Raw genomic sequence first — 24,242 nt, forward strand, 5'->3', positions numbered from 1 at the left:
TTCTGGGAACTAAAGCTGGGGTGATTCGCAAACAAGACTTGCAGTCCCCTGCAAGGATCCCTCCTTCCTTCCGCGTCTCAGTCAGAAACTGAGCTTTTTATTAAACCACAAATTGGAATACTTGGAATACTGTATTCAGTTTTGGTTGCCACGATGTAAAAAAAGATGTGGAGACTCTAGAAAGAGTGCAGAGAAGAGCAACAAAAGTGATTAGGGGACTGGAGACTAAAACATATGAAGAACAGTTGCAGGAACTGGATATGTCTAGTTTAATGAAAAAAAGGACTAGGGGAGACATGATAGCAGTGTTCCAATATCTCAGGGATTGCCACAAAGAAGAGGGAGTCAAGCTATTCTCCAAGGCACCTGAGAGTAGAACAAGAAGCCATGGGTGGAAACTAATCAAGGAGAGAAGCAACTTAGAACTGAGGAGAAATTTCCTGGCAGTTAGAACAATTAATCAGTGGAACAGCTTGCCTCCAGAAGTTGTGAATGCCCCAACACTGGAAGTCTTTAAGAAGATGTTGGATAGCCATTTGTCTGAAATGGTATAGGGTTTCCTGCCCAGGGAGGGAGTGGAGTAGAAGATCTCCAAGGTCTCTTTCAACTCAGCTATTGTATTGTAGTGTATTGTATTGTGCTGCTCCATGGACAGCATCATGGAGGAGAGGATAGATATTCTGTTGTTATCCTAAGAGTCCACAACTTGTGCTTTTTCCAGATCAATGGCTACACTTAATGCAGCGGCAAACAGCTGCGGCCAAGAGCAAAGAAATGGAAGTGGCTAAGACCAAGATTTAATACAGTTTAATTTAATTTGCATCCAAATGCAATTAAAATAACTGAAACGGTATAGGCAGGGGGTTGGACTAGAAGACCTCCAAGGTCCCTTCCAACTCTTCTGTTAAATTGCCGAAGTCAGAAGTGGAATGCGGTCTGACATTAGCCCTTCCTTGTGTTCTCTCCAGCTGCAGACATAGGGGTTGGAATCAGCGGGCAAGAAGGCATGCAAGCGGTGCAGTGCAGTGATTATGCGTTGGCTCAGTTCCGCTACCTTCAGAGGCTTCTCTTCGTCCATGGCAAGTGGTCCTACATCCGGATCTGTAAATTTCTCCGCTACTTCTTCTTCAAGACATTTGCTGGCATGATGGTGCAAATCTGGTTTGCTTTTTATACAGGATTCACAGCACAGGTGAGTGTTAAGCCCCGTACCCCACCCTAAACTCCTGATTCCAATCTTTTCAGTTGGCCTTTCATTTCTCGTATGATGTTGGAAAGCTCCCAGCCAGACATGGAGGAGGAGATGTCAAGGAAGGAAGTAGTCTTGAATCCTTATGTGGCCACAAGAAGCATAACCCTGACACCCTACCCCTTTAAGTTAAATGAAACCTTATCAGTGTCAGGTTTCCTAATGATGCCATAACTGATTCATAATAATTGTTTGTTTTAATACGAAAAACAGTGATTTATTGATAGCTTCATTAGGCAAGATTTATTCGCAGCCAAATCTTTGCTCTGTTTATCTGCTTCTGAACTTTACCCTTGTTCCTCCCCTCCCCTCAGTCTGTGTCATAAATCACATTACCCAGTAGATACACCCCTCTCAGCCGGCAGCAGTAATCTGAGATTCCAGATTCCAGCCGAGCGGTATGCATGGAATTTACTCCAACTCATTCTGTTCCCATGACAACAAGGAGAGTTGACAATAAGTTTGTCCCCAAGGAAAAACAAGAAGCCTGGGGAGATTCTTGTAATATAGGTAGAACACAATAAAGTTGTTGACTTGAACCTTTCATGAGTGGATCTGGTTGTTTGCTTGTGCCAGACATGTTCATAGCATTTCTCTGGTCTACTAAATTTTGTCACATTGTCAAAGAACGAAGTAAGATTTCTCTGGCATGTTCTGTTCTTGACAAACCCATGTTGGCTTCTAGTTATGACTTTGTTTGTCTTTAGGTGTTCGGAGATTTATTGCTTAATTATCTTTTCCAGAATCTTCCCAGGTATTGATGTCAGGCTGATAGGTCTGTAGTCCCCCCCCCCCTTTTTTCCCCCTGAAGGTAGGAACTACTGTATTTTTCGGTGTATAATGCACACTTTTTTCCCTCCAAAAAGAGACTGAAAATCTGGGTGTATCTTATACACTGAATACAGCATTTTTTGCCTCCCAAAACTCCATCCCCTTCACCAAAATGGCCGTGCATAACTTTTAGGAGCCCTGCAGAATGCACCTGGGGATTGGGGCGGGCAGAAATGAGCGAAAAATGGGCCAATTTTTTGCTCAATTTTGCCCCCCCACCCCACCAGGAGTACCCTGCAAGGCTCCTAAAAATTATGCATGCCCTTTTTTTGACAAAAAATGGGGCCGTTTTTGCTCGTTTTGGGGGCCCTCCACCCCTCCAGGAGCACCCTACAAGCCTCCGAAAGGCTATTCATGCCCTTTTTTTGAAAAAGGTTCAGAACCTTGGGGTGTAATCCATCTGATCCTGACAATAGAATAGAATAGAATAGAATAGAATAGAATAGAATAGAATAGAATAGAATAGAATAGAATTATTTATTGGCCAAGTGTGATTGGACACACAAGAAAGCTGTCTTTGATGCATATGCTCTCAGTGTACATAAAAAGACAATATACATTCATCACAAATCATAAAGTACAACACTTAATGATAGTCACAAGGTACAAATAAGCAATCAGGAAACAATATCAATATAAATTGTAAGGATACAAGCAACAAAGTTACAGTCCTGCAGTCATAAGTGGGAGGAGACGGGTGGAGACGGGTGATAAGAACGATAAGAAGACTAATAGTGATAGTTCGACAGTGTTGAGGGAATTATTTCTTTAGCAGAGTGAGGGCGTTCGGGGAAAAACTGTTCTTGCGTCTAGTTGTCTTGGTGTGCAGTACTCTAGTGTGTCGTTTTGAGGGTAGGAGTTGAAACAATTTATGTCCAGTATGTGAGGGGTCTGTAAATATTTTCAATATTTGACTCATGCAGTATACAGGTCCTTAATGGAAGGCAGGTTGGTAGTAATTGTTTTTTCTGCAGTTTCAATTATCCTGACATGACTTCATGCGCAGTCACTAAAATTCAAAATGGCGGCGGCCAAGCAGCAGCGAGAGTGCTGGTTTGTGGGCGTGGCAGGCCTGAGTCACTGTCGGTTCTGCGACCTAGGCCTGAATTCCACTACCGGTTCGGCTGAACCGGGCCGAACCGGCAGCAACCCACCACTGCTCCCCACAATCTAACAGACCCTTTGCGTTTGTTAAGCATACATTAATAACCCAGTGCAAACAGCCCCAGTTTCATTAAAGAGAACCAGCAAGAGCTCCTAAAAATAAAACATCCACTGGTGATGTGTGATGTCCACTCCTTCATTTAAGCCCTCCAAGATAATTCACATTTTAGCTCCTTCAAGCACAATTTCCACAGGGAGATTCTTCTAAACACAGCAATTGAAAAGCTGCCTCCCAAGTTCACAAAAAACTGGAAACACTCAGCAATTTGTCTCAGGATGCAGATCCATTCCAGCTAAGAGAGGCATTTCTTGAAATCAAGGCCCTTCGGCTTGGTTTTCCCATGTATATCTTTGGCCATATCAAGTAGTCCAATTCAGCCGGTTCTCATTGGTTTGTGCAAACTGATTGTTAAACCCCACCGTCTCCCCCACTATCAAAGTGGATCCTGGGCGCTGCACTGCAACGGAGAAATGGGCAATGGAGCAGCCAGAGGGAACCCTAACCCTCCTTCCCTCGTGCCGGCTGCTCCGTTGCCTGTTTATTGCAGCGCAACACTTAGTGATAGTCATAGGTTACTAATAAGCAATCAAATCATACTAGGAAACAAATAAAAACGATATGAATTGTAAAGATACAAGCAACATGGTTATGGTCATAAGTGGGAGGAGATAGGTACTAGGAAGGATGCGAAAAATAATGGTAATACAGTCTTAGTAGATAATTTGACAATGTTGAGGAATTAGTTGTTTAGCAGAGTGATGGCATTCGGGGAAAGACTGTCCTTGTGTCTAGTTGTGCAGTGTCCTATAGCGTCGTTTTGAGGGTAGAGGTTGAAACAATTTATGTCCAGGATGTGAGGAGTCTGTATAGAAGAAGAGCAAAATGCAAATCAACTGGTTCACTTTAGAAGCATCATCATAGCTATGTTCAGATTTTAAAGAAATTTTTCTGTTCTGTTTCTGGATAATATGCTGAGGAAGAAAATGATAGTCCTGGTCATGGAGTTCAAGGTGTCTCTCTAACCTTTTCTTTCTTTTTTTTCTTTCTTCTCTTTCCATGCAGCCTCTGCTGGAGGGCTGGTTCCTCGCCCTTTATAATGTCGTCTACACTTCGTTCCCAGTCCTGTGTTTGGGCTTGTTTGAACAGGTAAGTAACTTTGCATTGTACAATGTTTTACACTGAATCATTTTAATTGTAAGTTAAATCAATGGCCACTGCTGTGTTCGTAAATATCCTTTACCTCCCTAATGCAAAAGAGGGAGGGAGGGAGGGAGGGAGGGAGAGAGAGGTGCATCCCTGATTTAAAGACAACCACTTAGATAGAACCTCAAATAGCCCAGTGTTTTCAATGTCTCTGGTGGGAAACCACCCCCTTCCTAGAAGAATGAAATATTTTGAGGAATATTTTAGGCAGATTATTATATTTCCTAAAGGGAGAAATGGAAAGTCTCTAAAAGTCTTAAAGTTTAAATCTTAAACACAAGACCTACCACAAGACCCATCACAAGACTCACTAATGTCTCACAGCTGACTCATCACAAGACCCATCACCCCAGCTCCGCTCTAATTCGCATGTGCACATGCCTCCCACCGGTCAGCTGATTTTCGGGTCTCTGCCACGTGTGTGCACAGTGGGCGGGGGGAGCGCAGGGGGAGCAACAACCCCCACACCCTGTTTTTGGTTCCAGAAGGCTGCAGAGAGGCCTGCTAGGCCCAAAACAGGGCATGGGGAGGGAGGTGCGGCGCGACACCCCGCGGCCCGTTTATGGTCCCAGGAGGCTGCAGGGAGGCCTGCTAGGCCCAAAATGGAGCACAAGGGGGGGGGGTGTTGTACATGCAAGCACGAGGAGAGAGGGGTCATGTGTACATGCACAGGGGGTTGGGGTTGGGGTGCACGGTGTGTATGTGTTGCGCGCACATTACATTATGGGTGAGGGCATGCGACACGCAATGACAAAAAGATTAATCACCAATGCAACACTGACATCCCCTAAACTCCATTGAAGATGTTATCTAGCCTAGTAATGAAATCTTCGGAAACCAACCAACAAGCTTGGAGAATGAATCTTCACCCTAATTTTACAGTAGCCAAGGTTGCACATACCCTCCCTACAGTATCTTTTAGCCCAGGGGTCAGCAAACTGCGGCTCTGGAGCTGCATGTGGCTGTTTCCTCCCTCTGCTGCGGCTCCGTCACCGGTCAGCGCCACAATTTTGAGAGGAGCTTCCGGGGGGGAGGGGGGAGAGAAGCACAGTGCGCCAGGAGAAGACTCTATGGCAAGGGGAAGGTTTTCCAGTTATCTCCACAATTGATAGGACTTTCGGTTATGACAGGTAGAGGAAAAAGGACGCCGCGCTAGAAGGAGACTCTATGGTGGGGGAACTGAACTTCTGGACGGCTCCAGAATTGAACAGGGGGCTTCCGGTTAGGAACTTTGTGGCTCCCGGTGTTTTCTTTTCTGTGGGAAACGGGTGACTCTTTGAGCGTTTACGGTTGCCGACCCCTGTCTTAGCCCAACCAACCCAAGAGGTTTGCTGTGTAACCATGAGTGTGGTCTGAAAAATGTAACAAATTTAGCAAACCAGTAGAAAAGGGGAAAAGACGAACTGAAATGTTAAAGCTTTATGTTATGAAAAACCCAAACTTGGGACATGTTATCAATGAAACTCATTAGTAGGATTATAATCCAAAACTCAGATTCATATTGATTTAAATTCTAGATAAATTTAAAAACACAACACAACATGAAGTTAGCTTTTACTCCCATAGCTTAAGTTGTCATACTTCTGCGGGAGAAATTAATAAAAGATAGCAAAAACCACATTGGTGTATTTTTCAAGTTTGCAAGTTTAATAACATTTATATGCCGCCCAATCCCGTAGGACTCCGGGCAGCTTACAGTACAGAAATAAGTAAATAAAAAAATAGAGAGAGAGAGAGAAAGAAAAGATAGATTTAAAATACAACACACCATGCACTCCGTTCTAAATGGGGCTGGACCGTATTTTGGGGTCAACAGCCCCAGGCCTGTCGGAACAGCCAGGTTTTAATGGCTTTCCGGAAGGCCGAGAGAGTGGGGTATAGAAGGTATAACTATATTTTTATTCAGCACTATTTGCCTTTCAGCAAAGTGCAATGATACTACTTTGACAACATAAGGATAGATGCTGTTATTTCAAGAGTTAAAATTGAGAAGAAGTACATAATGGCCTAATGGTTGCAGGCATTACTTAACATTTTGAGGAAATCCCAAATTGCATAGGGCTATTTCCCCACCTCCCACCCCCTTCTTCTTTCTCGGGTAATTGGGTGAAGGGTTTTTTGTTTTTAAAACTATAGCAAGCCTCTTGTAGGTTTTCCAATATAGTTTTCATGCATTTTCCACCCCAAAATGGGGAGAATTGTGACGTTAATTCTCTTTCAGAGTCTCAGGGAATGAGTCTGGCTGTAGAGCTGTGAGTTACAGCATCCATCTTGGAAATAGAGAATCTGTAGATCAGATTTTTGCCTTCTGAACCTGACATCACCAGCAGGGGGCAGCAGTATCCCTTTTGTGATAGGACATTGTCCCATGTTCTTTTACTAAGGCACAGATGGGAAATATTTGTTTATTATCCTCCCCCCCCCCTATAAATATTTCAAGAAAGCAAACATGCGTAATATTCCTTCCTCTTCTTATTTTCTCCCATCACAATCACCCTGTGAGGTAAGTTGGAGAGAATGACTGGGCCAAAGTCATCCACCCAGCCTTCATGCCTAAGGCGGGACTTGAACCAAGGGTGGGATTCAGCCAGTTTAGACCGGTTCGGATGAACCGGTAGCTCCCATGATCAGCTGAGAGCAAATCACTTCGCTCCAACGATCAGGTTGGCCCGCCGGCTCACCCTTGCGCTTTACTTACCTATATCCTCTCAGCTGATTAACATGGCAGAGCGCTGTGTTACTCCCCAAGAAGTAACATGAAAGGTAAGTTTTGGTAAAACTGCGCGCACACGGGCAGCCAAACCGGTTGTTAAACCGGCAGGATCCCACCACTGATTAGAACTCACAGTCTCCTGGTGCCTTAACTGCCAAATCAAACTGGCGCTAGTTTAGTTTGCAGATGACACCAAGCTGGCAGGAATAGCCAACACTCCAGAAGACAGGCTTAAGATGCAGAAGGATCTTGACAAACTTGAACATTGGGCACTATGTAATAAAATGAAATTCAATGGTGAAAAGAGTTAAGGTTCTACATTTAGGCAAGAAAAACGAAATGCACAGGTAGAGTATAGGTGGTACCTTGCTCAATAGTAGTAACTGTGAGAGGGATCTTGGCGTCCTAGTGGACAACCATTTAAATATGAGCCGTGTGCAGCAGCTGCCAAAAAAGCCAACACAGTTCTAGGCTACATAAACAGAGGGATAGAATCAAGATCACGGGAAGTGTTAAATACCACTTTATAATGCCTTGGTAAGGCCACACTTGGAATACGGCATTCAGTTTTGGTCGCCACGATGGGGAGACTCTAGAAAGAGTGCAGAGAAGAGCAACAAAGATGATTAGGGGACTGGAGACTAAAACATATGAAGAACGGTTGCAGGAACTGGGTATGTCTAGTTTAATGAAAAGAAGGACTAGGGGAGACATGATAGCAGTCTTCCAATATCTCAGGGGTTGCCACAAAGAAGAGGGAGTCAAGCTATTCTCCAAGGCAACTGAGGGTAGAACAAGAAGCAATGGGTGGAAACTAATCAAGGAGAGAAGCAACTTAGAACTGAGGAGAAATTTCCTGACAGTTAGAACAATTAATCAGTGGAACCGCTTGCCTCCAGAAGTTGTGAATGCCCCAACACTGGAAGTCTTTAAGAAGATGTTGGATAGCCATTTGTCTGGAATGGTATAGGGTTTCCTGCTTAGGCAGGAGGTTGGACTAGAAGACCTCCAAGGTCGCTTCCAACTCTGCTATTGTATTGTAGTTTATGTCCAACAATTGCCTTTTTTGAGCAATATTTTTAGTGGTTGAGTATAAAGGTGCAGCAATCTGTTGATGATGTCATTGGAGGAGCAGTGATGAATTCTTACTTTTTTCTGCCACTGCTGTGGAGGTTGTGGGCCAAAGTAAAGTTAAGGGTTAAGCTTATCAGTGTTTCTACACGTCTGGTTTTTTTTTTATTGTCTTTTTTTATTTGTCATTTTATTTTTGCAAAAACTAGAAACCACCTGTTTGCTACCCAGGTTCAGCGGGTCACATGTGGAGTGTTTTGGGAACCAATAAAAAGGAACAGGAGGGGGGGGTTATTAAATTGCACCCCTGTTTTAGAGTACAGGTAGTTCTTGACTTACAAAAGTTTGTTTAGAGATGGTTCAAAGTTATATGAACCATGGGAGCCGAGGTGGCGCAGTGGTTAGGGTGCAGTACTGAAGGCCACTACAGCTGACTGTTATCTGCAGTTCAGCGGTTCTAATCTCACTGGCTCAAGGTTAACTCAGCCTTCCATCCTTCCGAGGTGGGTGAAATGAGGACCCAGACTGTGGGGGCGATATGCTGACTCTGTAAACCGCTTAGAGAGGGCTGAAAGCCCTATGAAGCGGTATATAAGTCTAACTGCTATTGCTATTGCTATTATATGGCACTGAAATAAGTGACTTAAGACATTTTTCACACTTATGACCATTGCTGAATCCCCATGGTTACATGATCAAAATTCAGATGCTTGGCAATGGATTCATTTATGACGGTTGCAGTAACCCAGGGTCACGTGATCACTTTTTTGTGACCTTCTGACAAGCGAAGGCAATGGGAAAGCCAAATTCATTAAAAAACTTCAGTGCTTCACTTAACAATTGTGGCAACAAAGATTATAAAAAGGGGCAAAAATCCTTTAAAACTGTCTTGCTTTGCGACAGAAAGTTTGGGCTCAATTGTGGTCATAAGTTGAGGACTACCTGTAATCTTATCCAGTGTGACTCCCTCCAGATGTCAATTCTGAAGTTGAGCTGCCTGAAGCCATCTTTTCTTGCCTCATAGTTGCCATGAACTTTGAAAGGGGGAAGAGAAGGGGGAAGCAGATAGACCGGCTACCGGTCAAAACAAAAAGTTTTCTTGTGAGAATCAAGGTCATCCCAGCAGATGGCAAGGGAAGGAGGGGAGTGACCAAGCAGCCTCCCAGCTACCTTCATTAGACAATGTGAATGGGGACACCTGGGGAGGGAAATATTTGCTCTTTTAATTAGGGGGGAAACCGCTGGAATCTTTGGAGTTGATTTTCACTACCTGTGCCAATAGGATGTGTCCAATACACATGTTCTTTGAGGTATCTAACCTGCCTTGGAGTTCTGCTTTTAGTGGATGCGTTACTCGGAACCTTGACACCAGATATGTTTAATCTGCAACTGCCAGCAGTCAGTTCTACTGTTCCAAGCAGCCTTTTCCCTTATTCCTAGATTGCCTTCGCTCTTTTTTCCCATTAGGATGTGAATGCCAAGAAAAGTCTGCAGTTCCCTGAGCTGTACAAGGCAGGTCAAAAAGACCTCTTCTTCAATTTCTGGATATTCTTCGTGTCGTTCATCCATGGATCCTTTGTCTCTTTGGCCAACTTCTACATCACCATGTGGGCTATGGGGGACAGATCGGGCGTCCGGGTGACGGGTGATTATCAGTCCTATGGTATGGTTGTTGCAACCTCCGCCATCTTGACAGTCCTGACTGAGGTGAGTAACTTTGTGCAGTGGTGGGGAGGTTGAGTGTGATGGAATTTCTCCATGAATTCCTCTGGGAGTAGATTGAGGAGCAAATGCCTCCAAAAACATCCCTAAAGATACTGGCCAGAGATAGTCCAGAGTTGGCACAAAATAAAACAAATAAAGAGCTGGTTAAAACCTGGCTGTGTCGGCAGGCCTGGGGTCGATGAGTTCCCTTCCCCTCTCAAATCGTGTGGCTGTTGGTTGTTTTAAACGTGACCCGTCAAAACCGCGGTCCACTAAAGCGCGCCCAATTAAAGCGCGTACCTGACGTCATCAGCAGCGCGACAAATACGACCGCGGAGAAAAAAGGGTGCTTTAAAAAGCGCTTTTAAAGCAAACCGATTCACATAAAGGTAAGGGTTAGGTTTAGGGTTAGGGTTAGGTTAAGGGTTAGGGTTAGGGTTAGGGTTACGTTTAGCGTTAGGGTTAGGTTAAGGGTTAGCGTTAGGTTTAGCATTAGGTTAAGGGTTAGGTATAGGGTTAGGTTTAGGGTTAGGTTAAGGGTTAGGCTTAGGGTTAGGTTTAGGGTTAGGTTTGGGGGGTTAGGTTTAGATTTACGGGTTAATTTTAAATTCACCGCTCACAGCGTGCTGTTTTCATCGCGCTGTGATGACGTCACATACGCGCTTTCGTCGAGCGCGCTTTAGTCTACCGCGGTTTTGTGGTGGAACCGTTTTAAATGCCCTGTACTTTGTTGCAGTTTTTGTGTTTCCCTTCCCCTCCTTGGGTTTGTGCGCTGCCCTGAGTCCCGCTGGGAATAGGGCGGCATATAAATAAAATGAACCTCGAACCTGGTTCAGGATTGTGCAGGGTCATTCCAGGAAGTGCTGAGAAAGGGAAGAAACCCTTCTAGAAAGATCCTGTCTCTGCTATAAGCACAACCCGTCAGGGTGCTTTTTTAATATAAATTTAAGAAAGCTTTGGAGAATAGCTTGACTCCCTCTTCTTTGCGGCAGCCCCCGAGATATCAGAACTCTGCTATCCTGTCACCCCTAGTTCTTCTTTTCATTAAACTAGACATACCCAGTTCCTGCAACCGTTCTTCGTATGTCTTAGCCTCCAGTCCCCTAATCATCTTTGTTCTCTGCCCTCTTTCTAGAGCAGTGATGGCTAACCTTTTTATTGTCACATGCCAAAAGCAAGGGCACACGTATGCAGCAGCGCACATATGCACACCCATAATGCAATACATGTGACCCCCTGCATGCGCTCCACCCCCTGTGCATGTGGCCATGACCCCCGTGCTCTCCCGCCCCCCCACCATGCATGTGCAACCCCGCGCATGTGCCCCGCCCCATAAATGCGCGGCAGAGACCTAAAAAGCAGCTGGCTGGTGGGAGGCACGCGCAGGTTTGCCATCGCGGTTCTAGAGTCTCGACATCTTTTTTATATTGCCGCGACCAAAATTGGATGCAGTAACTGTGCATCCAGCTTTGGTTACCACAATATCAACTGTGGCTCAATTGTATGTCAGGTTCCGAAGGGTTAATGAAACCAGCCAAACACGGAAACGGTTTGTAAATGCAGTTTGTATCCTTCCTTCGGCACGAACTGACCAACAAAGCACTAAGGCAATGAATAAATTGTCAGAGCTGCCTCCCTGTGCTTCCCACCACGTTTTATAGCTACATTGGTAATTAAGATAAACCGCACCCCGTGTGTGCACACACCGATCCCCTCGTGACCCAGAGCGAAAACCACCCGGCAATTAATCATGGATTGTTAGCAGGAGTTTCTTCTGCTTGTGTAGGTGGACGGTGAGTCTTGGCAGCTGGCCCAGTCTTCTCCCCTGAATGGCAGCTCCAGGTCTCTGGGCTGGCTGGAGCTGACATGGTGGTTATAAGTCAAGGACTACCTGTAGTGGGAAAAAATGCTCTTTGATGCCACCACTGTTGTGGACAGGTTCTAAGACACAGAATCCTACTCACCTCCCATCTGTTTCTGTTCATTTTCGGGGGCGGTGGGGTGGGGAGAGAAATTTACCAAAACAGCTATAGAGACGGAGAATTCAGGAAGATCCTTTTTACAGAGTCTCTCCAAAACTTTCTCTTGATCTCAGAACTGTTAAGCAGTTCCCATGAATGCATAACCTGAATGAAATGAGTTTGACCCTCTGCTTGACTGGGTTTATTTGATCCCCCCTCAGGATTAGTTTACTACCTCAATTGACTCCATTTTAACCTCCCTTAACCCAGTTAAATGCATTATGGGAACAGGATCAGCATGTCTGACACCGTAGCATTTATTTTAAAGCAATCTAATGCAAAGTATAGTATATTTTTTATAGGAAATGAATGCAGTGGAAATGAGAGATATACAGTATGTCCATGTTTTGTAGCCACTCTTTCCATTCTCCTCCACTAGTTTCTTTCTTTCTTTCTTTCTTTCTTTCTTTCTTTCTTTCTTTCTTTCTTTCTTTCTTCTCTTTCTTTTTCTTTCTTTTTTTCTTTCTGTTTTTTCTTTCTTTCTCTTTCTCTCTCTTTCTTTCTTATTCTTTCTCTCTTTTTCTCTCTCTTTTTCTCTCTCTTTCTCTTTCCTTCTCTTTTTTCTCTTTCTCCTTTTTCTTTCGCTTTCTTTCTTCTTTCTTATTCTTTCTTTCTCTTTCTTTCTCTCTTTCTTTTTCTTTCTTTCTCTTTCTTTCTTTTTTCTTTCTTCTTTCTCTTTCTTCTCTTTTTTTCTTTCTCTCTTTCTCTCTCTCTCTCTTTCTCTTTCTTTCTCTTTTCTCTCTCTCTCTCTTCTTTCTTTCTTTCTTTCTCTCTTTCTTTGTCTTTTTTCTTTCTTCTCTTTCTTTTTCTTTCTCTTATTCTTTCCCTCTTTCTCTCTCTCTTTCTCTCTCTCTTTCTCTTTCTTTCTCTTTTTTCTCTTTCTCTTTTTTCTTTCTTTCTTTCTTCTTTCTTATTCTTTCTTTCTCTTTCTTTCTCTTTCTTTCTTTCTCTCTTTCTTTTTCTCTTTCTTTCTCTTCTTTCTTTCTTTCTTTTTTCTTTCTTTCTCTTTCTTCTTTTTTTCTTTCTCTCTCTCTCTCTTTCTCTTTTTCTCTTTTCTCTTTCTCTTTCTTTCTCTCTCTCTCTTTTCTTTCTTTCTTTCTTTCTCTCTCTCTCTCTTTCTTTGTCTTTTTTCTTTCTTTCTCTCTCTCTCTTTCTTTCTTTCTTTCTCTTTTTCTTTCTGTCTTTCTGTCTTTCTCTCTCTCTCTCTCTCTCTCTCTCTCTTCCTTTCTTTCCTGCCTTTCTTATTTTACAAATAACTCAAAGCAGTGAACATATCCAACACACCTTCCTCTTCCTATTTTTTCCACAACAACAACCCTGTGAGATGGCTTGGGGTGAGAGAGGGTGATTGGCCCAGGTTGCCCTTCTTCTCCCCCCAAGTCTACCGTTTTTTTTATCAGCACAATTCTGACAGTGTCTTCCACCCCCACCCACATTCCCTTCTTGCATAGATCATTCTGGAGTTGAAATTCTGGACCATCTTCTCTTTCCTGGCCATCTTGATCAGCCTCCTGCTTTATTGCTTTTTCACGTATGTCACTCAAAACTTCCAAGCCTACACAACCTCTCCCCAGATGTTCCCCTTTCCTGGTAAGTTAAGAGCTCCAGATGTAACTCTTTGGGATTTTCTTTTGCACGTGTGATGCTAAGATGCAAGATTGATTGACTTCTGGGAGGGCTTGAGTCATACAGTATTAACAATCTGGTTCTAAGATGTTAAAAGAAAAGAGAATTGGGTTAATTGGATCCCTTATTATCCCTGGCATCTCATGCCTTAAAACCATAATATTCAACATCATGTTAAAAAGCGGTGGGAGAAACCTAAGGAGGGGATTGGTTGGTCCAAGAAGCCAGAAGAAGGTTTGGAGTATTTGTGGTCCAGTGGATTTAAAGCAGAAGTCTCCAACCTTGGCAACTTTAAGCCTGGCGGACTTCAACTCCCAGAATTCCCCAGGCAGCGATTCACTTAACAACTGTAGCAAGAAAGGTCATGAAATGAGGCAAATCTAACAAGCATTGTCTTGCTTGGCAATGGAAATTTTGGGCTCAATTATAGCAATAGCACTTATACTTATATACCGCTTCACAGTGCTTTACAGCCCTCTCTAAGCGGTTTATAGAGTCAGCCTATTTCCCCCAACAATTTGGGTCCTCATTTTACCCGCCTCAGAAAGACGGAAGGCTGAGTCAACCTTGAGCCTCATGAGATTTGAACTGCCAAATTGCAGACCACCATCAGTCAGCAGAAGTAGTCTGCATTCTAATTATGGTCATAAGTTGAGGACTACCTGTCAGAGTTTTGGCAGTGTGACTATTATTATGAGATAAACCCAGGAGCAAAACAGAGCACACAGAGCCTTTAGACAATTAATAGTGGTTTATATATACATATATACAGACATACACATGGCAGATAAATCCCTTACCACTCAGCTATGGACACAAGGAGAGAAATGAGATACACGATGAGAGAAATACACCTTCTAATGGCCACATATATATAGACACCTCTTAAAAGGGTAACAGACTTGTGTGGATCACACCTGAGTCTTAAGTAGGCTATACCTATATTGCTGAATCATCCTCATTGCATCAGCTTACAGTTTACAGCTTACAACCTTACATCAGTTGGCGGCTATTAAATCCTCAGTACCTGACACTACTTGTTTATTTGTATGCACAGCATACTGTTATGCAAACTCAAGTGTAAGGTTTATCAAGTTGTGTGAATTGCCCTATTCAAAGAATCCTCCTTTCTCCTCCAGAGGCCACCAGGAATGCTCTGACTGACCCAACTGCTCTGCTTGTCATCTTGCTGTGTGTTGTGGTGAACACCATCCCCTCCCTTGCCATCCGTTTTGTGTACCATACCATCAGCCCTCCAACTATGTCAGAGGTGAGTCCTGCTTTCCCAGGGCAGCAAGCATCCATAGACAGCTTGATTGGTCAGGTTGCAAGGAATGGTGAAAGAAGAGTGACAGATGAATGACTTTGCCTTGATGAACTAGACAGGCTTTTAAATAATTAGTCTGTTGGATGAAGCTATTCTGGTTTGGTTCTGATTCGGTGTATTATGTGAGTTGAGAAGCTAGATAATGTCAGTAATTGGTTAGAGACACAGTGCAAATCTAGCCTTGATTTCTCTGGATTTGGGGCAAAAGTTGACTATCATATTTTTCGGAGTGCATGCCAAAACCCATAATTTAATGCCCCCCGGTGTCATGCCCCTGTGTATGCGTGCATGACCCCGCTGCCCCGCGCATGCACGCATGGCTTTCTTGGAGCCTGGAGAGGGCGAAAATGGGCTCCCCCCCCCCCCCCGTGGCCCTTTGGAGAGTGGAAACAGCCCATTTTCTGACTTCCGGTGAGCCTGGTACGTCTGGTTTTTGCTCTTCCCAGGCTCCAAAGGCTTTCTAGGAGCCTGGGGAGGGCGAAAAACAGCCTAACATGCAAACCGGAAGTTTGGCAACAGACTTCCTGGTTGCCCATTAGGCCATTTGTCTCCCTCCTGAGGCTTCCGTTCCATTCCCGAACTTCCGGTTTGCACATTGGGAGGTTTTTCACCCTCCGGAGGCTTGAAGAGGCTTCCCTAAAGCGTCCGGAGGGCGAAAAACAGCCCAATGCGCAAATTAAAAGTCCGTTCCCAAACTTGATTTTCGTTCATGTTGGAGCTGACAGGGCAAAGTCTCGTGTGTCCTCAGAAATGGCTCTGCATGCCACCTATGGCATGCGTGCTATAGCCTCGCCATCACAATGCTAGGATAAATCTTTGGGCTCCCTCTAAAACCTGCTCGTAACCTTGTTGTAGAGAGAATGTGCTGTTTAAACCACAGCAAAATCTGCATTCCCAGGAGGTATTAACACTGGACCCTCTCCAACTTGGAAATGTCTTGAGGGAGTGAGGAACTTCCTTGATGCCCAGATTTGAGGGCGTATGGCAGGGGTGGGTTTCAAAAATTTCAGCCACAGGTTCTCTGTCTGGTTGCTGGGTGGGCGTGGCCCCAGTGGGCATGGCCTAGTCATCCTCCTACACCACACAGAGGCGCCTGTTTTCACCTTCCCCAGGCTCCAGAGACTTTCCTTGAGCCTCTGGAAGAGCGAAAACTGCCTCCCCTGGGCTCTGGAGGTGTTTCTGGCCTTCCAAAACTTCTGGAAGGTCCATTTTTCCCCCTTCCCGAGCCTCCGCGGAAGCCATGCACTTACCTTGCATCCAAAACTGGCCACATCAAGACTCATGGAAGGGGAGGGGTGGGCATGGCCAGCCAGGGGTGAGATTTGGAGGGTCTCTGAACCAGCCATAACATTAGCTATGGGTTCTCCCGAACTCCTGGCATATGGGAGCTATAGTTTATCCCAGAGGGAGGATTGCGGAATAAGGAAGGCTGGTACATAAGTTATATGCTGATTCATCTCCCTTCCTTCTTTCCTTTCAGATGTTTCAAGCCCGGGAGATGCAGAAGAAGCAATCGACGGTGGAGCTGACATCTCACAACAATAGGAATTCGCTCCTGAGGCGTTCCAGCTACGCCTTTTCCCACAAGGAAGGATATGCCCACCTCATCGCTAAGGGAGCCAGTCTGCGGAGCAAGACTGTCCCTGTCCGCAGACAACTGAATGGCTTGTACAGCACCCACAGTCCTGGAAAAGACAACTCACTGCCAACAGAGATCAACGCTGCCCCTAAAGAAGATTCTTTAGAGCAGAAGGTCCAGCTCGGTTGAAGGAGACAAAGCCAATTGCAGATAACAGGAAGGGCCATCGCTGGGCCTGTATTCTCTGTCCTGCACATTGTGCCTGAATGCCACAATGTCTTCCTGAAACTGAGGATTGCACTGGGCAGAAGCTTTCCATGGACAGCGTCTGTTTGTCATTCATGAAGTTCTGAGTTCGAACCTGATTCAGACTTCATTGATCAGATCTTCTCATTCTTTTTTTTTCCCCTGCCGTATTCTATTCTGTGCAATATTCTTGTGAGTGATAATAACCCACATTGACTAGGTTACATGGAGATGGTGGGCAGTCACTGGGTACCAGTACTGGCCCATTGCCAACCTAACAAAACAGTGTTTGTTCTGGTTTTGAATCTGGAAAGCTTTGGAGATCTCAGCCGGAAGTTCTCGTCTCTAGGCAACCTTAAAAGCCTCTGAACTGGGCACGGCACTTCCTGATAAAGGAGAAAAATCCTTGCTTGCAGAAAGCCGCCATCTCAGGCAGGAGGTCCTCCAAATTCAAGGGTGGGATTCAGCTGGTTCGATAAGTTTTTAAGCTTAAAATGGGCGGTTTTTGAACGCTGTGTGCGCACGTGTGAAACACACATTAGGTGCCCCCGCATGCAACTGTTAAACTTTTAAACCAGTTGCATCCCACCACTGTGCAAATTCTGGTTGTGGAAAGGGCAGATTGTGAATGCCAGAAGGAAGGCATGCCATAGGCGTTGCCCTGTCAGCTGGCCAGCTGCGTGCTGGCCAGCTGATTTTCGGCCTTGATTTTCACCTGTTTTTTGCCCTCTGGAGGGAGAAAAACGGCTCAACCAACAACCCGGAAGTTTGGTCCCAAACTTCCGGTTTGCGTGTTGGGTTGTTTTTCGCCCTGCCCAGGCTCCTAGAAGGCCTCTGGAGGCTATGGAGGGGAAAAACAGACCTACTGGGCCCACCAGAAGTTGGAAGTTGGCCCGTTTATGACCTCTGGAGGACCTCCAAGGGGGTACGGGGGCTATTTTCATCCTCCCCAGGCTCCAAGAAAGCCGGGCATGTGCAGGTTGCACGGTACGGGGCGGTATTAAATTATGGGAGTGGGCATGCAACCACACGCGATTGCGCACCCATGTGTGCTTTTGGCACCTGAGGCAAAAAAGGTTTGCCCTCACTGCTATAACATTAAGAGGTTTGGACTTCAACTCCCAGAATTCCTTGGTCCCTATGTCTTTCAAGGTGTTTCAGATGTATGAGCCTAAGTGGTTAAGCTGGTTTGCAAAGCCAAGTCCAAACACCATTGTGCCAAAAAGAATGTTTTCTCTCCCGAATCAGAGAAAAAGGCAATGCCATCCAGCATACTCTTCATAATGGTCATCAATCAAAGGTCTCTGGAAAGTCCATAGATAAGTTACCATTGCAATAGCCTTCTTCTGTTTATTGTCCCACATGTCTGGTATTTAAGTTCCACTTCCTTAACTTGTGAAATCCCAATTAATACAATTTCAGAAAGTAAGAGAAGGGCAGCCAGGTCCGACAAAATTACTACCTAATTTGGAACAAACATGCAAAGAGCCAGATGGGAGATCTGTGGAAGTTCCCCAACAATTAATCCACGTGCCAACTGCCTATTGCAAGGAATCTAAACATAGACTTTCTTCTGTTTACGGATAGTTTCTACTGAGCTATCATGGCTTTAGAGACAGGGGAAGACAATCAGAGTAATATGATGGCACAATTTTCACTCTACTTTTTAAGATTTATTTTAAAAAGTAGGGCTTTATCTATCTTTTCTGGCTGCGAGAAAGGTGAACAAGATGTGTTTACATATTTCTTTTACAAATATAATAAACCTATTTTTTAAAAAACAACCCACTTTTAACATTGAATTTGTTTATAAAATCATTCCTCCCTCCCTCCCTCCCTTCCTTCCTTCCCTTGTTGCATAATAGATAAAGAACCAGCATCCTTTCAGAAGTTGCTGAATAACCACTTCAAACACCCTCAGCTGTCATAGTTTGTGGTTAAAGTTATTGGGAATTGTAATCCAATGATTTCTGAAAGGTTATTGGCAGGGGTGGGCTTCAAACATTTTAGCAAGGGGTTCTCTGCCCAGTTGCTGGGTGGGCATGGCCATGGTGGGTGTGCCCTAGTCAGCTTCCTGCACCACGGTGGGAGGGGGGCGTTTTTTTTTTTAAAATAATCTTTATTGGTTATACATTTTTTTAAAGAATAAAACATACAAATACAACACCCCCACCTCGCAGTGACAGTCATTCACAGCCCAACTTTTTTTCCCCCTTCCTCATTGTTTAGTCTCTAAGCAGCATCTTCTTGTTACAAAGTTCAGGGATCTATTACAATACCCATGTTCACTTTTAGTTCCCATTGTTAACAACTGCTATTTAACTTTCCCCGTTTTAAGTCCCTGCTGTTCTCCTTGTCGCCCACATATACCATAGGTTCCAGCTAAGATAATGTTCCGTTTCTCCTTCGTCCCTCAGCCAACCCGTCATTCTGTCCATTTCTGCACATTCATAGATCTTTTTAATTATGGCATCTTCCGACGGTATGGTAGTAGATTTCCAAAATTGTGCATGTTATTCTTGCCGCCACAATTATATGTGGGCTCAAGTGCCATATAGATTTACTCATGTTTTATGGTTTTATGCTTAGTAAAAAGTTCTCGGGTTTCCTTTCCATGCTTGCCCCAGTAACCTCTTTTAGCCATTTTTGAATCCTTCTCCAGTATTTCATGGCCTCAGTACAAGACCACCAAATATGGTAGAATGTGCCATCCCTTCTTCCACATTTCCAACACAGTGGAGATAACCCAGGAAACATTTTGGCTAACCTCGCTGGGGGGAAGTGCCATCTATAAACCATCTTGTATATGTTTTCTTTAAATGCTGTAGATATTGTAAGTTTAACAGTCTTACTCCATAGATCCCACCATTTGCCCATTTCAATCTCATAGCCAAAGTTTCTCTCCCATGTTATTAGAAGGCTTTTGTCCATCTCTTCTTTAGCATCTTGACAGGTCAAAAATTGATAAATCTTCGATAACATTTTCTTATCTCCGCCAAACAAAATCTTATCTAGCCCCTGAGGGTTTGGGTAGATCCCAAACCGTACCTTAGCGCTTTTAAACCTATTTCTAATCTGTAAATATTCCCACCTCTAATTCCATCTTTCTTTTCATGTTGCCATCTTCTGTCATAATGTCTTTATATATTATGTTTCTTGTCCAATTAAATACACTGGGATGTGTTAAGGCCTCTAACGGTGCCAACCAGCATGGAACCCTAAGATAGTATTTTTTCCTCATCTTTTCCCACCACCCCCCATCAAAATCTTCTGAATATATGTCCCATGAAGTACCTATGGGGGGTATCTCTTTCTTGCCAGAGGGAGGCATGCCATCCCTGTGGGAGGTCATGTCCCTCCATAGCCAATAGGCGCCTTCTACTCAACGTCACCCAATCCTTCACCCATGTCATAATTGCTGCATTATAATATGCTTCCCAGTTGGAAGGGGGGCATTTTTGCCAGCTGTGAAATCCTCTGAAGTCTGCTACCGGTTCGGCGAGGCTGCTACCGAGTGTGCTCACACAGCACTAAAAAATGAAATATTTTGAAGCCTTCCGAGTCTGCAAAGGTAACAGCTTGGTGGGGCGGGGGGGTATCCACTGTGCTATATGTTTTAGATTAGCTAGAAAGCAGGAAATCCAACAATTCTAGCCAGTATAAATCACGCATCACAGCTGATCGTCGGAAAACGGTTCGCCTGAACCAGTAGCAATTTTTTTTACTACCGATTTGGGCAAACTGGCAGCATTTCACCCCTGGTTTTTGTGCTCCCCAGGCTCCAGAGGTTTTCCTTGAGCCTCCGGGAGGGCGAAAACAGGCTCCCCAGGCCCTCTGGAGACCAGAAATGGGCCTGTTTCCAGCCTTCCCGAACTTCCAATAGGCCCATGTTTTGCCCTCCCTGAGTCTCCATGAGCGTCTTGCACTTACCTGCATCCAAAACAGGTTGTGTGGGGACTCCTGCGAGGACTGTGGTGGTGGGGCCAACAATAGTGGGATTTTGGGGTTCTCTGAACTGCACAGAATCTTGGCTAGAGGTTCTCCCGAACCCTTGCAAAAACCCCAGCAGCCCACCACTGGTTATTGGTTACATACCTTGTAATGTATTATTTAATTTATACTGGGTGTCACCAATGTTCCCTCTAATTTTTTTTCAGTGTGAGCGGAAAAGTATAGTGTTTGAGCAGCACATTTTCATACCTGAGCACCTGGATTTTTTTCATAGATGTCACCCAAGACAACGAAATTAGTGTTATTTGAAACTCAATTCTACCATGTAAATATCCATTAAGTAAAGAAATCTCCCTATACAGGTAGTCCTCAATCTACGACCATAATTGAGCCCAAAGTTTCTATTGCTAAATGAGACATTTGTTAAGTGAGTTTTGCCCCATTTTACAACCTTTCTTGCTACAGTTAAGTGAATCACTGAGGTTAAATCAGTAACCTGGTTGTTAAGTCAGTCTGACTTTCCTACTGACTTTCCTTGGCAGATGGTTGCAAAAGGTGACCCCAGGACACTGCAACCGTCATAAATATGAGGCAGTTGCCAAAGATCCAAATTTTGATCCTATGACCATGGGGATGCTGCAATGATCATGTGTGAAGAACAGCTGTAATTCACTTTTTTCAGTGCTGATGTAGCTTTAGTCATTAAGTGAACTGTTGTAAGTTGAGGACTATACTTTCCCCCTTACTATCCAATAGTCTGCAGTGATTTAGCAAGTTATGAATAAATTACCAACTGATGTAGATTAGCAATTGGAGCACTTAAAGAAGCAAACAAAGAGGGGAGAGGAAGGAAGGGAGGAAGGAAAGAAGGGAGAGGGAGAGAGAAACAGAGACAGAGGGAGAGACAAAAAAGGAAAGAGGAGAAAGAGAAAAAGAAAGGGGAGAGGAGGGTGGGAGGATAAGAAAAAGAGGCAGAAAAAAGAAAGAGAGAGAAAGAGGAAAGGAAGAAAGAAGGAAGGAAGGAAGGAAGGAAGGAAGGAAGGAAAGAAAAAAGGAAGAAAAAAGGAAGAAAGAAAAGAGGAGAGTAGAGAAGGAATAGAGGCCAAAAAAGCAAACAAGGAAAAGTAGGGAAAAAACTTTCACTGGAAAACACTATTTTTCCATCAGTGCAAAACTTTCCTAAACAAGGTTAATTTTCTGGATTTTGACTTTCCGGTCCAGGTGGACCAAGAAGCCTTTATTTTCTTTTTCTAAAATCAAATAAAATCTGCAGAGCACCAGCACGCCATATGAAAAAGAATTTGTATTTGCAAGTAGGTTGATCACCAATCCATGACAAATAAGCTGAAATGCAATATTTAAAACATTCTTACTAAACAGCAGTCTGCCTTCGCTGGATGGCTTGGATCTCTCGCTGACTCTCCATGAAAGCACCGAGATAGAAACAGCCCTCCTGTGCGACATTGACAGTAGGGAGATGGGGGAGGGGTGCCTCGCCCTCTCCTGGGGAGCCCTGTCTGGGGAAGAACCCCCCTCCTCCGGCCTCGGGACCGTCGGTTTCTCCGACGGGTCTCCCCCCCTCCTCTGCCCCCGACCGACTTCCTTTTCTGGGCTTTTTGCAAGTGAGCCGGACGCAGCCGAATCTCTCTCTGTGTGTATGTGTGTGTGTGAGCGCGGGTTGCCCAATCCAGTTCCTCCCTCCGTAGTTTTGAACCTGGGAGGAACTGGTTTGGGCAACCCGAGAGCTCCGCCTGACGCCCGAAGGGCTTTGCACGAAGAAACGCGGCTTGAGGCGCAAGGACGGTCCTGGCTGTGGGGCGCAGGCCCCTAAAATCCTCTCTTTGGTTCCCTCCTCCTCCCCCTCCTTCCACAGCCTGCGTGACGCCCTAGGCTGAGAGCTGCTGCTGCTGCACAGCTGAGGGAGGGAGAGCGAAAGCAGAGGCGGGGCACCAAGCTTTGGTTAAGGCAGGCAAGGGAAACCGCGAGCCGAAAGGAAGTCTTGCTGGGAAGACGCGGCAGCAGGGCTTTAAAGGGCTCCCCCCTCCCCAGCCAGCCAGCCCACCCAGCCCATTCTTCCCCCGCCACAACTGTATCCAACAGGCCAAGTTGCTGGGAGGAGAAAGTTTGGGCTGCAGGACATGAGATTCCTCTGGGGAGGTCCTTTGTGGGTGGCCAGTTCTAGCTGCCTGCAAAGGACTTCCCCACGTTTGCTATGAAAGAAATCTCTGCGCGGGAGTTGAAAAGTCCTGCGCGGGGATTTCTTTCTATGTGTGCGGCCACGCAGGCGCGCACCTTAGAGGGAACAGTGGGTGTCACATTGAGTGGATCTACCAGTGTTTCTCAAACTTGGCAATTTTAAGAGGTTTGGTCTTCAATTCTTAGAATTCATCAGTCATTGTGGTGGCTGGGGAGTTCTGGGAGTTGAAGTCCATACATTTTAAAGTTACAAAGATTGAGACACTCTGCTGTAGAATGATATGGTGGCCATAAAAACTGTAGGTCTATTGGTCCCATGTAATGAATTTCTCTTTAAGCAGTATGTGTCAACTCGCAAAGCATCCCTGGCCTGCTCTTGAGTTGCCATAGGCAAGGGGGATGGGAAACTGATGAAGCAGCATGGCATCTACAGACAGAAACACATTCCAAGCATATCTTTCTCAAGGCTGTCTCCCAGGTTACGTGCAGCAGCCGGAGGGGAGTGACCTCTACAGCCCGCAAAAGTGCTCCATTGGTGAATGTGATTTATGACACACCCTGGGGGAGGAGGGAAACAGACTCATAATTGGACCTAAATTACGTGGGGTGAGAGTTGGCTTCATTTGAGTAAGTGCCAACATGTTGCTCCTAACTGGATTTCTTTTGAAGTTTGGCTCGAGGCTCATGATTTAGTTAGGGCATCCGTCGGAACCCTGACAGTGTGTAGGATGTGTTTGTGTGTTTGTGTGTGTGTTTGTATGTGTGTGAGAGAGAGGGGAGGAGAGAAGATGTATATTATGCCAATGTTTTGAAAGCATTGGGACTTCCAATATAACTGGGGTTCAGTTCACGGGTGTCTCAACAATTTTGCACAATCCAGTTCTTCTAAAATAAAATAGACTCCACACTTTTGGAAAAATCTGTCTGATCTTGCATGGTCTTTAAAACCATCTCATTCAAGCTGCCTTGCTCACCTGAACAAGGTTTCTACAGTATAAAAATATCCAACCATGTTGGGCACAGTCCAAATCTCTGCTCTTGTTGTTGTTGATGTTAGTTGCGAAGTTGTGTCTGGCCCATTGCGACCCCATGGATAATGTTCCTCCAGACCTTCCTGTCCTGTACCATCCTCTGGAGTCCATTTAAGCTCAGGCCTACTGCTTCAGTGACTCCATCCAGCCACCTCATTCTCTGTCGTCCCCTTCTTCTTTTGCCCTCAATCGTTCCCAGCATGAGGCTCTTCTCCAGTGAGTCCTTCCTTCTCATGAGGTGACCAAAGTATTTGAGTTTCATCTTCAGGATCTGGCTTTCTAAAGAGCAGTCTTAAGACGTCTCTGCTCATGCAGAGTGACAAAATATA

At 44.8% G+C, this 24,242-nt stretch overlaps 1 protein-coding gene across 1 annotated transcript in view; it reads left to right on the forward strand.

Annotated features, from left to right (window-relative positions):
• The window catches only part of ATP8B3 (ATPase phospholipid transporting 8B3), a 76,638-nt gene extending 58,119 nt beyond the window's left edge, over positions 1 to 18,519 (forward strand). The window contains exons 22-27 of the mRNA XM_087702736.1: positions 969 to 1,192; positions 4,308 to 4,391; positions 9,700 to 9,939; positions 13,409 to 13,547; positions 14,723 to 14,853; positions 16,391 to 18,519. Coding sequence (XP_087558862.1) covers positions 969 to 1,192; positions 4,308 to 4,391; positions 9,700 to 9,939; positions 13,409 to 13,547; positions 14,723 to 14,853; positions 16,391 to 16,678 — 1,106 coding nt within the window. The 3' untranslated portion in view covers positions 16,679 to 18,519. The remainder of the gene's footprint in view (positions 1 to 968; positions 1,193 to 4,307; positions 4,392 to 9,699; positions 9,940 to 13,408; positions 13,548 to 14,722; positions 14,854 to 16,390) is intronic.
• The last annotated feature ends 5,723 nt before the right edge of the window (positions 18,520 to 24,242 follow it).

This window comes from Thamnophis sirtalis, unplaced genomic scaffold (genome assembly GCF_051295495.1).
Source record: "Thamnophis sirtalis isolate CommonGarterSnake01/CBP01778 unplaced genomic scaffold, rThaSir2_p1.2 scaffold_1, whole genome shotgun sequence".
Lineage (NCBI taxonomy): Eukaryota > Metazoa > Chordata > Lepidosauria > Squamata > Natricidae > Thamnophis > Thamnophis sirtalis.